The 15,018-nt window shown below is 37.9% G+C and overlaps 2 protein-coding genes across 5 annotated transcripts in view; one reads left to right on the forward strand and one right to left on the reverse strand.

Annotated features, from left to right (window-relative positions):
• The window catches only part of LOC133564161 (TSC22 domain family protein 1-like), a 61,615-nt gene extending 55,246 nt beyond the window's left edge, over nt 1-6,369 (forward strand). For all 3 annotated transcript variants that reach the window (XM_061918302.1, XM_061918304.1, XM_061918303.1), the window contains exon 3: nt 5,288-6,369. In XM_061918302.1, the coding sequence (XP_061774286.1) occupies nt 5,288-5,557 (270 nt within the window). In that variant the 3' untranslated portion in view covers nt 5,558-6,369. The remainder of the gene's footprint in view (nt 1-5,287) is intronic.
• A 3,400-nt stretch (nt 6,370-9,769) lies between these two features.
• On the reverse strand, nt 9,770-14,619 carry serp2 (stress-associated endoplasmic reticulum protein family member 2). 2 transcript variants are annotated; one of them, XM_061918306.1, is made up of 3 exons: nt 14,437-14,619; nt 13,093-13,165; nt 9,770-10,061 (listed from the first exon to the last, which is right to left on the reverse strand). In XM_061918306.1, exons 1-3 carry the CDS (start codon nt 14,518-14,520, stop codon nt 10,021-10,023), a joined length of 198 nt encoding a protein of 65 aa, XP_061774290.1. In that variant the 5' UTR covers nt 14,521-14,619; the 3' UTR covers nt 9,770-10,020. The 2 variants fall into 2 exon arrangements, with proteins under 2 accessions (XP_061774290.1, XP_061774289.1); XM_061918305.1 differs by having other exon boundaries at nt 14,408-14,619.
• Between the last annotated feature and the right edge of the window lie 399 nt (nt 14,620-15,018).

Below are 15,018 nucleotides of genomic sequence, written 5' to 3' on the forward strand. Positions count from 1 at the left end.
TGATATTTTTTATGACATATGGAAACTAAGGACCAGAAGGAAAGTAATTTTAAATGGAAACATTTTTATTCATCCTTCTTATTTATTCCTTATACCGCATTTTTCGGAGTATAAGTCGCTCCGGAGTATAAGTTGCACCTGCCGAAAATGCATAATAAAGAAGGAAAAAAACATATAAGTCGCACTGAGTATAAGTCGCATTTTTGGGGGAAATGTATTTGATAAAACCCAACACCAAGAATAGACATTTGAAAGGCAATTTAAAATAAATAAAGAATAGTGAACAACAGGCTGAATAAGTGTACGTTATATGAGGCATAAATAACCAACCGAGAAGGTACCTGGTATGTTAACCTAACATATTATGGTAAGTCATTCAAATAACTATAACATATAGAACATGCTATACCTTTACCAAACTATCTCTCACTCCTAATTAGTAAATCCTGTGAAATCTTAGTCTAGTCTCTTACGTGAATGAGCTAAATATTATTATTTGATATTTTATGGTAATGTGTTAATAATTTCACACATAAGTTGCTCCTGAGTATAAGTCGCACCCCCGGCCAAACTATGAAAAAAACTGTGACTTATAGTCCGAAAAATACGGTAATAATAATGAGAGGAAATATCAACACAAACATGGGGAACACTCAATGTAAACAATGTCCTACCATCACATTGAACACTTCTCAAAATGAAGGTGCAAGATAAAGGAGTATGTAAAAGTACTTGAAGTTGCACAAAATAGTGCAAAGGGTTTAAAATGTAAACAGAGAAACCTGAGAACTATTTTGCCAGGAAGTTATGGCCGTGGAACATTAATTTGGTCTGTTATTCTTATTTAGGTATGGAAATGAATTTGTTTGGCAATAATTATTTAAACATTGGACAAAAATTTCAAAGTAGTATAATTTATCATTTTGAATTATATGTATTTATACAGTCTTGCACTTTAGTTCCTACCTGTTGTTTCCATATACCCAAATAAGGAACGGACGAGGCTTGAAAAGAAAAGAGATGTGGTGTTTTTATAGCAAGGAAGACAACAAAACGAATATTCTTTGAGATAGGTTGGAGACAAAATAATAAGGTTAAGCTTTTGATGTGCCCGGTTGAGTGTGAAAAAGGTGGTCCACATTGGTCTGACTACGGTCCGTTTTTAAAAATAATCGGTACTGCCATGCTCTTTTTTTTTTTCTCCCCCCTAACTTTATTTCAACAACAATATGACACACCATTAAAGATATCAAAACATACAAGTAAACAAGTCTGTATACAATGTTTGAAATATGTACATAGAAATTATTTTTCTCTATAGTTTTCAAACAGTAATTAAGGAATTGAAACAAAACTACCATGAGAAAAGAATAAACAAAAGAAACATGCAACATGTACAAGGGATAAAAACCAGAAAAAAGAACAAAAAAACAAAAGCAATGTATCGTAATTCGTTTGTTTTTAATACGAACCCTGTTTTCATATGAGTTGGGAAATTTTGTTCGATGTAAATATAAACAGAATACAATGATTTGCAAATCCTTTTCAACCCATATTCAGTTGAATAAATTGTAAATGGGTCGTACTTGTACAGCGCTTTTCTACCTTCAAGGTACTCAAAGCGCTTTGACACTACCGCATTCGCCCATTCACACACACATTCACAAACTGATGGAGGGAGCTGCCATGCAAGGCGCTAACCAGCACCCATCAGGAGCAAGGGTGAAGTGTCTTGCTCAGGAGACAACGAACGTGACGAGGTGGGGATTGAACCATAAGATATTTGATGTTCAAACAGATAAACTTTTTTTTTTTTTTTTGCGAATAATCATTAACTTTAGAGTTTGATGCCAGCAACACGTGACAAAGAAGTTGGGAAAGGTGCTAAATAAATACGGATAAAGTTGAGGAATGCTCATCAAACACTTATTTGGAACATCCCACAGGTGTGCAGGCTAATTGGGAACAGGTGGGTTCCACGATTGGGTATAAAAACAGATTTGCAAAAAATGCTCAGTCTTTCACAAGAAAGGATGGGGCGAGGTACACCCCTTTGTCCACAACTGCGTGAGCAAATAGTCAAACAGTTTAAGAACAACCTTTCTCAAAGTGCAATTGCAAGACATTTAGGGATTTCAACATCTACGGTCCATAATATCATCAAAAGGTTCAGAGAATCTGGAGAAATCACTCCACGTAAGCCGTAATGACCGTGACTTTCGATTCCTCAGACGGCACTGTATCAAAAACCGACATCAATCTCTAAAGGATATCACCACATGGACTCAGGAACACTTCAGAAAACCCGCCTGTAGTCCAGATCTGTCTCCCATCGAAAATGTGTGGTGCATTATGAAGCGTAAAATACGACAGCGGAGACCCCGGACTGTTGAACGACTGTAGCTCGACATAAAACAAGAATGGGAAAAAAATTCCACTTTCAAAGCTTCAACAATTAGTTTCTTCAGTTTCCAAATGTTTATTGAGTGTTGTTAAAAGAAAAGGTGATGTAACACAGTGGTGAACATGCCCTTTCCCAACTACTTTGGCACGTGTTGAAACTATGAAATTCTAAGTTAATTATTATTTGCAAAAAAAAAAATAAAGCTTATGAGTTTGAACATCAAATATCTAGTCTTTGTAGTGCATTCAACTGAATATGGGTTGAAAAGGATTTGCAAATCATTGTATTCTGTTTATATTTACATCTAACACAATTTCCCAACTCATGGAAAACGGGGTGTGTAGAAATGATCTATATCAGAATAATTTTTTTCATCGTCATCATTAGTGAAGGCTGGTTATAGCCCAACATTTGTAAACCCAGACAAGCGTTCTGCAGAAAGTGAAAAAAGACCTCCAACACTTTGCTCCAACAGCCATCAATGTGGTGAAATCACAGGTGCTATTTATGAGCTAATCACAAGTCGGACATTAAAGACAGCCAGCATCTAAGTGTCAAATTTCTTTGGCGACCAACAAAGCAACTTCTGCTGTATAAAATAGATGAAAATAGAAACAAATCCTCACAATAAGCAGTCTGGTGAGCCAATAGTAATTAACTAGTGTAACTTTTTATGTAAAGTTTTCAACTATTTAACATTATCTAAGTCAGATGATTACAATTTTGTTTATAAAGACAATTGTAAACTTTTGACGATATAACATAACTATCTGCAGTAGGATATGGGGATTAATTTATTCAAAGTGGCATTAAGACAGGCATGAAATAAGACTTGCTGTCAACTCCCACTTATCAGTGATGGCTTTCTGTGTTTGTTACCAGAAACTCAGTGCTTTTGTTCATGCAACCAACCTTGCTTTGCAACTTCCGCTTTCTTCTGACCTGGGATAAACAATTATTGAACACCTTTGAATTTATCAATTACAAGTCTATATCGATGTCCTTTTGTCACCCAGCCTTACTTCCGATCATTTTTTTCTGGTTTTATCTGTAGTTTACCCTGCATAATGTAACCTGTGTTATTTTATTCACTGCTAGGAGTTATATTTTTAAAGAATAAGCTCAATTTTTTTTTTACTTCTGACTAGGATTTGAAGTGTCCAAAGGTAATTTGTTAGTTTATGGACGGCGTGGCGCAGTGGTAGAGTGGTCGTGCGCAACCCGGGGGTCACTGGTTCAGATCCCACCTGGAACCAACCTCGTCACGTCCGTTGTGTCCTGAGCAAGACACTTCACACTTGCTCCTGATGGGTGCTGGTTGGCCTTGCATGGCAGCTCCCTCCATCAGTGTGTGAATGTGTGTGTGAATGGGTAAATGTGGAAGTAGTGTCAAAGCGCTTTGAGTACCTTGAAGGTAGAAAAGCGCTATACAAGTACAACCCATTTATCATTAATATGCGTATTTAGTAATGTAATGAACCTGGTTTAATAGTGTCATGTTACACTTTCAGTGTTTCATCTCAGTTTTACAACTTTAGGGGGCGTGTTGCGTACGTAATTAAAAGCAAATATATTTTTCAGGCTGTAGAGCCCACCGGGATATAAGCCGCAACCGCTAAATTTTAAAAGAAAAAAATATTAATCCATGGATCAGCTGCACCGGACTAAAAGCCGCATATATATATATATATATATATATATATATATATATTGTGGAATGAGTTATTTACACGGAAATATTTTGTAAATGTTTAATTACATACCATAATTGTAACATGGCAGTAAAACGGGGGATCAAACAAAACAGAAGTCGTGTTCATGGACCCACCAGCTGCGGAAGCTAGCTCTCCAATCAGCTAAACCGACTCAATAACTCCACGGTGACGTTTTAATGAATTTACTGAGGAATTTGTGAAACTGAAACACAACCAAAATAATGCCATTCTAAATTAATAACACTAACACAGACACTTGTAAACGTGTTGGCATATTAGCTAATGCCAACAACGCTAGCTTATTATTCTGACAGCACGTGCAAATAGGCACAAAAACACTCCTACAGACATCAAACATGCGACGCTTTAGTATTAATTGTTTTAGTTGTATTGTAAAACTTAAAAACGTTGCTAGGAATGAATGAAGACTCCATAGGAGTAGTAACACTTTCTTTACACAGCTCTTATCTAATTTCTCTGCCTTCTTGTTTTTAAATAGACTGCTGGCCTATCTGTTTTATCCAGTGCTTTTATTTCTATTTTTATATATGTTTCTGTTTTAGCTAGTGTTTTTCATGTTTTCATTTCTATTTAAATTTTCTATTTTATATTCTAACCATCTATTTTTTTATACTTTGTAGTACTTTGAGATTTTAACAAATGGAAAGTGTGTTACAAATGCAATTTATTATGGTTATTATTTTTATTATTATTACCATAGATGGCTAGAAGATAGAAAGGCACTTCTACCCCCGGTTCAAAGCACTAAATGAAAGCACCTGAAGTGAGCAATCTCGTCCAAAAGTTGGCACCAAAGCACAAACAAAACACCTTTTCATTTTTGTGTATTTTAACTATTTGTATTATGGCTTTCAGCAAAGAAAACAACAAAAATTAGCCGCACCGTTTTATCAGCCGCAGGGCTCAAAGTGTAGCAAAAAAGCTAGCAGTTTATAGTGCGGAATATGCTGTAATCTGTATTAGCCCTAAAAAAACATTGGTGGATGTGTTGATTGATTAAAACTTGTATTAGTAGATTGCACAGTACAACAGTACATATTCCTTACAATTGACCAATAAATAGTGTAGTAGAAATGTAATGAAAAGGAATGTGAGCGTCTGTCATGTTGACCCGGTGACATCACCACCCTCCCTCCGTGTCCCCCAGGACCTGGTGAAGAGTCACCTGATGTACGCCGTGCGCGAGGAGGTGGAGGTCCTGAAGGAGCAGATCAAGGAGCTCATCGACCGCAACTCCCAGCTGGAGCAGGAAAACACTCTGCTCAAGACGCTGGCCAGCCCGGAACAGATGGCGCAGTTCCAGGCCCAGGTCCAGACCACCACAGCCGCCGCCGCCACCCCCCCGTCAGCCGCCCCTACAGCCCCCGCCAGCGCCCTGGCCCAGCCCGGCTCGCACACCTCCGGCCCCTCGGCGTAGCGGCTTGACTATGCCTCAGTCCAAGGAGTCGATGCTTCATCCAACTATTTGCACATACTGACCCTCAGAAGGAAGACATGCTGCACAAGGCGACAATCTGAGGAGATGGAACTTTTGCCAAAAAAAAACAACAAGTTGGACATATCAGCTAGAATGTCTTATCCAGATAAAAGCGTGTATCGGTGGTGACCACATGCGCTTAAGAGATCACTGTGCCTGTGTCGGGGTTTTAGGCGACTTTCACTTTCTTTTTCCTTTGTTTTGTCCAATTTTGTTGTGTAAATAGGCGCCTTCAGGCGATTGTTACAAGCTTGAAAGAGAATGTGAGCAAATATGACCAAGTCCCCATCTGGAATGGGGAACAGAAGATTTGTATGGGCCATGGGTTCTTCCTTTCAGTTTCACTTTCTTCATCATTGCTGCAGCGAAAACGTTTGGCATGTCGGGCAACAGATGATGTACATTTCTGTATAGTGTAAGTAAAATAGTGCGGGGGAGTTAGCGGTCTTGCCCTGACTTTTATTTTTAATGCTGGAGGAGTTTAGGTTACTTCCACTACATTACCATCTTTTTCTTTCTACTGCACTTTTTTTGTATCATTTCCTTTTCTTTTTCTTTTGACAGTGAATTTTTGTCCGGATGAACAATGTATGAATATCAACATTAGAAGAAACTTCTGGAGTTTTGGTTTCCACAGTGCGTATCAGTGGTATGCTCATGTTCCCTGCATGTTTCTGCAAGACTGGATGAGAAGCTGTAACAAAAAAGTACCACAGTTGCGCTTCACAACTTTCATTAAAAGGCTAAAGAAAGATTAACGGCATGTTTTTTTTGGTGTTTTCTCAAAGCCTAGCAACAGTGAGAAGACCCCTGTGGCACAAGACTGTAAATGTACGTTAACGACCTCGGAGAAACCTTCTCAACTTCATTGGTAACTTGCGTTTGGAATGATGTCATCATTCACAATCCTCGTGTAAGGCATTCTAGCTCGTAAATAAACACTAGTAAAAGTCAGCCAACAATGGGGTCAATGGAAGTCGCTCTAAAAACATCCATTTTTTATTCATGCTGTAAGTAGAGTGTCTGCCCTGAAATTGGTAGGTTGTGAGTTCATACCAAAGACAGTACTCTGGAATGCCCTCCCGGTAACAGTTCGAGATGCTACCTCAGTAGAAGCATTTAAGTCTCATCTTAAAACTCATCTGTATACTCTAGCCTTTAAATAGACCTCCTTTTTAGACCAGTTGATCTGCCGCTTCTTTTCTTTCTCCTATGTCCCCCCCTCCCTTGTGGAGGGGGTCCGGTCCGATGACCATGGATGAAGTACTGACTGTCCAGAGTCGAGACCCAGGATGGACCGCTCGTCGGGACCCAGGATGGACCGCTCGCCTGTATCGGTTGGGAACATCTCTACGCTGCTGATCCGCTTGAGATGGTTTCCTGTGGACGGGACTCTCACTGCTGTCTTGGAGCCACTATGGATTGAACTTTCACAGTATCATGTTAGACCCGCTCGACATCCATTGCTTTCGGTCCCCTAGAGGGGGGGGGTTGCCCACATCTGAGGTCCTCTCCAAGGTTTCTCATAGTCAGCATTGTCGCTGGCGTCCCACTGAATGTGAATTCTCCCTGCCCACTGGGTGTGAGTTTTCCTTGCCCTTTTGTGGGTTCTTCCGAGGATGTTGTAGTCGTAATGATTTGTGCAGTCCTTTGAGACATTTGTGATTTGGGGCTATATAAATAAACATTGATTGATTGATTGATTGATTGACTATAAAAATGGGACCCGTTACCTCCCTGCTTGGCACCCGGCATAAAGGGTTGGAATTGGGGGTTAAATCACCATAAATTATTCCCGGGCGCTGGCACTGCTGCTGCTCACTGCTCCCCTCACCTCACAGGGGGTGATCAAGGGTGATGGATCAAATGCAGAGGACAATTTCCCCACACCTAGTGTGTGTGTGTGTGTGTGTGTGTGTGTGACAATCATTGGTACTTTAACTTTAAATATAATAATGTAGTATCCGTTACATTCATAACATGTAATATTTACGTATTTTGCTCATTTTAAGCATAAAACTATTAATTTCACTCACGCATCACAACATTGGAGTTTCTTTTCAACAACAACAACACTACTAATCATGGCAGACTTCATAAGAGACAACAAAGACTACTTTGGGACAAATGATCCAGAACCATATATTTTTGAGACTGAATATAAGGAGGATGAGCTACACGTTTTAGAAATTGTGTGCCAAACAGATGCAGCTTTTGTGAAACCTTACTTCATTGCTAAACCTGCGCTTGGAATGATGTCATCATTCACAATCCCCATGTAAGGCATTCTAGCTCGTAAATAAACACTAGTAAAAGTCAGCCAACAATGGGGTCAATGGAAGTCCCTCTAAAAACATCCATTTTTTATTCATGCTGTGAGTGTCCGCCCTGAAATGGGTAGGTTGTGAGTTCAAACCCCGGCCGAGTCATACCAAAGACTATAAAATGGGAGTCATTACCTCCCTGCTTGGCACTCGGCATAAAGGGTTGGAATTGGGGGTTAAATCACCATAAATTATTCCCGGGCGTCGCCACCGCTGCTGCTCACTGCTCCCCTCACCTCACAGGGGGGGATCAAGGGTGATGGGTCAAATGCAGAGGATAATTTCACCACACCTAGTGTGTGTGTGTGTGTGTGTGTGACAATCATTGGTACTTTACCTTTAGATATAATAATGTAGTATCCGTTACATTCATAACATGTAATATTTACGTATTTTGCTCATTTTAAGCATAAAACTGTATTAATTTCACTGACGCATCACAACATTGGCGTTTCTTTTCAACAACAACACTACTAATCATGGCAGACTTCATGAGAGACAACAAAGATTACTTTGGGACAAATGATGATCCAGAACCATATATTTTTGAGACTGAATATAAGGAGGATGAGCTACACGTTTTAGAAACTGTGTGCCAAACAGATGCAGCTTTTGTGAAACACTAAGCATCATGAAGCAGTATTGCTAAGTGCTAAACAAAATATACAAACTAGGAGCATAATAGAGCAATCACATACTGTACAATGTCAGCTCTCATTGGGATAAAGGCTGATGGGATGTTTGTAATCTACCTGTTTGGATGAAAAATTTATTATAATCCTCGCCATCTCCTGCTCTAAATTGGATGTCAAAGTTGACCAACTTGTGGGTTTATGACCACAACCTTCTGCTATCCAGGTGAGAGACTTGATTTATAATCTAGAATTAACTTTCACCAACTCAGAAGCTAGTTAGCTCTCTGTGATCACTGCCCTGCTAAAAGTAGTCCCTCAGCTTTACCACATATAATAATATGTTCATGCATATAATATTATTCAGGTCTCGAGATGTAGGTGGTTTTTGGATGTTATTTGCATTGTTAGCCACCTCTTACTTGCTGTATTTCATGATTTAGAATGCATAATAAAACAATAAATTACTGTACAATATCTGCTATCCCTGGGATAATAAAGACTGATGGGATGTTTATATCTTCCTGTTTAGATGAAGAATTCATTGCCATCCTCATGCAGGTGAAAAAAACCCCAGATGACCATAAACAAGAGTTTTTTCATGTTTTTCTTCCCATCTCCAGCTGTAAGTTGGGTATCAAAGTCGACCAACTTCTCGGTTTATGTCCACAACCTTCTACTATCCTGGTGGGAGACATGATTTATAATCTAGAATGAACTTTCACCAACTCAGAGGCCATGCAGCAGCTCAGTATGTCAATAGAGCAGCATAAGCTAGTTAGCTCTCTGTGATCACGGTGCTGCTAAAAGTAGTTCCTCAGCATTACCACGTATAATAATATAATATGATAAAATAAAATTCAGGTCTCGAGATATCGGCGGTTTTTGGATGTTTTCCCAAAGGCTTTATGGCCGCAATGGAGTACTCCCATTATCTGCATTGTTAGCCACCTCTTACTTGCTGTAGTTTATGATTTAGAATGCATAATAAAATAATCAATTACTGTCTGCTCTCACTGGGATAAAGACTTTATGGCCGTACCATTGACTCCATTGTTAGCTGACTTTTGCTAACATTTTTTTCCGATTTAGAATGCATAAAAAAACATGTTTTTGTTGTACATAAGGGATGTGAGTGATAGGAACAATCTAGAAATAGAGTGAGGCTCCAAATAAAATGTCATTAAAACTCAAGGTCCTTGCCAAATGCAGAATCTTTACTAGAATAGAAGGTGTGCGTGCAGAAGACCGGCACATAGTCAGCAGGACTCGCTGGCCAGGCAGCGGAGGACGAGGAGAGTCTCACACCTGTGCTCACACACACGTAGACGCCAGGTGAGGAACAAGACGGCCGCCGCCGTCCTCTGAGACTGTGCGGAGAAAATCAGTCAGCACCGGACGAGAGGACCAGTGAAGGCGTGAAGGAGGTCCAGGTCTTGCTTGTGGATCACATTCCCATGCGGATACTCTGGATGATCTGAAATATTGCTGAGTGGACAACCGGGGTTTAGTCCTCAATAAAAGAACCACTTCTTCTTCTTCTTAGTGTTGCTCTTTGTGAAATACTGCCTCCATCAGGTCAAAACTAACGAGTTAACTCCTGATTCATCACAAAAATGATGGCAATATTCAAGCACATGAGATTAATGTAAACATTGATTATATATGTATATATATATACATATATATATATATATATATATATACATACATATATACATACATACATAAATATATATACACATATATACACACACATATATATAGATATATACATACATATATACATACATACATAAATATATATACACATATATACACACACACATATATATATACATATATATATATATATATGTAGGTTTGGGAAAAAAATCACAAGACTACTTCATCTCTACAGATCTGTTTCATGAGGGGTTCCCTCAATCATCAGGAGATTTTAATAGAAGCATTCACATACAATGGTTTATATAGGGCACAGAGTGGGTGGGTACAAGCAGGCGTAGGGTGTGGTGATTGGCTCATGTGTTACCTAGGAGGTGTTTCCGTCTGTGGCGGCATGTTGAAATGATTTCACTGCGCTTGTTGAGGGATGATAAATCTGGATGATATATAATAAACAGTTTCTCTTTTAAGCATAGGTTGCATCTTTTATTACCACTGTTGTAAGGTGTGCTGGATGCAAGAATTTGCCATGTTATTGAATATTCAACATTATTGTCTTTGAGGTTCCAAATGTGTTTGCTGAGTTCTGTAGAATTCTGCAAAGTCTGGTTTCTAAAGGAGGCGTTGTGATTATTCCATCTTGTTTTGAACGCTCCTTCGGTTAATCCTACGTACGTGTCGGATGTGTTAATGTCCTTGCGTATTACCTTTGCTTGGTAAACGACTGATGTCTGTAAGCACCTTCCGTTGAGAGGGCAATCAGGTTTCTTGCGACAGTTACATTCATTATTGGTTTCAGAGTCGTTTAGTCTGGGGGTAGGCAGTCCTTTTGCAATTGCTTTGTTGTGGTTTGAAATGATTTGTTGCATGTTATTCATACAGCTGTAGCTCAATTTAATGTTGTTCTTGTTGAATATTTTTCTTAGGGTGTTGCCTTTGGGGAAGTGTTTGTCGATCAGAGTGAGGAACTTGCGGCCGATGTTGGTTGAGACGTCTTTGCTGAATGGCGGATTGTACCAGATGATGTTGTTTCGTTTTCTGCTCTTTTTTGGTTGGTTTCCTGGAGTGGGTTCATAGGTGAGGGTGAAGTTGTATCCGCTTTCATCAAGTGCTTTCTGGTACGGGGGGGTTGCTTGGTCGAATTCAGCTTTGCTGGATGACAGCATCGATAGCCTTTTATTAATTCCGGTAGGTATTCTTTTGGTGGTGGTGGGTGGGTGGTTGCTGTCGCGGTGCACGTATTGGAGTGTTGTGTTTTACCCTTCCATCACGCAAGACCTACTGATGAGCCATAGACGGAAACACCTCCTAGGTAACACATGAGCCAATCACCACACCCTACGCCTGCTTGTACCCACCCACTCTGTGCCCTATATAAACCATTGTATGTGAAGGCTTCTATTAAAATCTCCTGATGATTGAGGGAACCCCTCATGAAACAGATCTGTAGAGATGAAGTAGTCTTGTGATTTTTTCCCCAAACCTACATATATATATATATAAATATATATACACATATATACACACACATATACAAGTATATAGATATATACATACATATATACATACATACATATATATACATACATATATAAACCATTGTATGTGAATGCTTCCATTAAAATCTCCTGATGATTGAGGGAACCCCTCATGAAACAGTTCTGTAGAGATGAAGTAGTCTTGTGATTTTTTTTTTCCCAAACCTACATATTGCGCTCTACCACGGTATCGAGCACTATTCTCTGGATAATCCAATCAAGACATATATATATATATACATATATATATATATATATATATATATATATATATATATATATATGCATGTATATGAGTATTTACAATTTTTGTTCATCAAAAAAAATCTATTCTTTAAAACAATGAATCAATTTAGAATTTGGATACTTTTCCTCCACCTAATGCTGTGTGTGGCTAGCAACAATAATAACAACATTAATAACACAAAAAACAATAACAAAAAAATATAAAAGTAATAACAATAATGATAACAATAATAATAACATTAATAACAATAACAACAAATGTATAAACAGTAGTAAAAATGATAACAACAATAATAATAACACCAATAATAACAACAGTAATACCAATAATAACAACAATAACAAAAACATAACAAGAGTTATAATAATAATAACAAAACAATAATAATAATAATAATAACAGTAATGATGATAACAACAACAATAACAACATTAACAACAACAACAATAATAATAACAATGGTAATAACAACAATATTAATAAAAAATAATATCAATAACAATAGCAACAACAACAATAATAATATCAATAATAATAACAATAATATTAACAATAGCAACAATAACAACAATAATAATATCAATAATAATAACAAGCGGTAGAAAATGGATGTGTAAGAACAATAACAATAATAACAGTAATAACAAAATGTATAAACAGTAATAACGGCAATAATAATAACAACAGTCATAAAAATAACAACAATAATAACAGTGATAACAATAACAACAAAATGTACAAACAGTTAATAACAATAATGATAATAATAATAATAACAACAACAGTAATAACAATAATAACAACAAAACATAAGACCAGTAACAGCAATAATAACAACAACAACAACAATGACAATAACATCAGTAATGATGATAACAACAGTAACAACAACAATAATAACAATAGTAATAACAACAACAATATTATTATTATTATTAACAATAATAATAATATATCAATAATGACAACATTAATAACAATAACAACAATAACACCAATAAGAACAATAACACTAATAATAACAACATTAACAACAAATATAACAAGAAGAAGAATCAGATCCACATACCTGAGCCACACACCACAAATACAAAGAGGGCAAGCAGCCAGGGACCCACTGGGTACTTTTCCTCTTGCGGTCGCTATGGGAGACACACACACACACACACACACACACACACACACACACACACACACACACACACACACACACACACACACACACACACACACAAACATTTTATAAATATATGTAATTATATGTATTTTTGTGGTACTACCATTATGTAATTACTTGAAAAAGTGTGTAGTCAGAGTGATTTGGAGGTGGGTCAAACAAATCAAATCAATCAATCAATCAATCAATCAATCAATCAATCAAATGATACAAAGAATGAATCCCAAGACAGCATGGCGATGACGTCAGAGCCCGTGAACACCAAGCAGATGTTTGAAGACAGATAGTATTTTGGCATAGCTCGGTTGGTAGAGTGGGCGTGCCAGCAACTTGAGGGTTGCAGGTTCGATTCCCGCTTCCACCATCCTAGTCACTGCCGTTGTGTCTTTGGGCAAGACACTTCACCCACCTGCTCCCAGTGTCACCCACACTGCTTTAAATGTAACTTAGATATTGGGTTTCACTATGTAAAGCGCTTTGAGTCACTAGAGAAAAGCGCTATGTAAATATAATTCACTTCACTTATTGATTCCTTCAGGAAAATTAAAATTCCAGCAGTAGTGTACAGAGTTGAGATCAATTTAACTAAAAGTAAAAAGTAAATAATGGGGGTTTAAATGGAAACAAAATAGAGAAATATTACAATAAGAGTAAAAAAATAAAAAGCAACAATGGGAATACAAATATAACAGTAAAATAAGAATATAACAAGACAAAGTCTTCTTATATTCTTATTTTATAGTCAAAGAAGACTACATGACACTTTTTAGGAGCTGCTTATGAATCATAAAACCGTAACAAGTAAACCCGTCTAATAAAACTTGTGTGCAGACTAAAACGGAGCACAAAAAGAATCGAAAAGGTTTTGAATTTGAAAAGGTTAAAAAGTATAAAATGTTAACAACGTAAAAAAAAAATGGAATAAACATTTTGACTTCACAGAAGAGACAAAAACATTGGAATATATTTGCGTCAATACACAGAAATTATCGATCTCCTCACACAAGGATCGACCTAATATCGATTGGTATCGATCAGCCCACGACTGCTGGAGTCGATACGTTTGATCGATTTGTTCCTTTATGGTTCGAAACGACATTGCGATTATTGGTGACGATGTTTAGCAGACAAATATCGCCACTTGCTGCTGTGACGCCAACATTAAACATTAAACATTAAACATCAGACATCAAACATCAGACATCACCTGAGTTCCCGCCGCCTGCTGTCACTCACCAGCGTCTTGGCCACGTTTCCTCGCTGCGTGATGTTCTTGCTGTGCTTCTCGTTCGCCATGCGGATCCTCTGCTTCGCCACCATCTTCCAGCACAAAGCCGCCTGTCGCCTCCACAATATTTGGGAATTCTCTGGAATATGACGGCCGACCACGCCAGCAGCAGCGAGCCGGGGAGCAAGCGACCGGGGATGCAACCGGAAATGCGAATGTTTGGCTTTCAGTAGAATTGTAAAGACCTATGTGGAGGAATGGTGGGGCATTTAAAAAAAAATGGTATTCCACTTAAAATTCACATGTTTGTTCATAAAGTTCATCATTACTTTCCATGGTTAATTTTGCGTTTTTATTGGACTTTGCGTGGCTTGATTGTGTTTTACTGCGAAAGGTTAAGCGGAAGTCATAAAGTAAATAGTGTGGACTTGAGGGCAAGTACAGGTTGGAAAACGGATGCAATCAACTTTTTTGTCCTTATTAATTTTGGACGAACAAAAAGAAAAAATGCTGCTCATTTACGCAAATCAAAAAAGAAAATCTCTGATATAATATCATCCTTAAACCAATATGAATATTGCAATACCATC

The sequence above is a fragment of the Nerophis ophidion genome, linkage group LG13, assembly GCF_033978795.1.
Source record: "Nerophis ophidion isolate RoL-2023_Sa linkage group LG13, RoL_Noph_v1.0, whole genome shotgun sequence".
NCBI classification, from domain to species: Eukaryota; Metazoa; Chordata; class Actinopteri; order Syngnathiformes; family Syngnathidae; genus Nerophis; species Nerophis ophidion.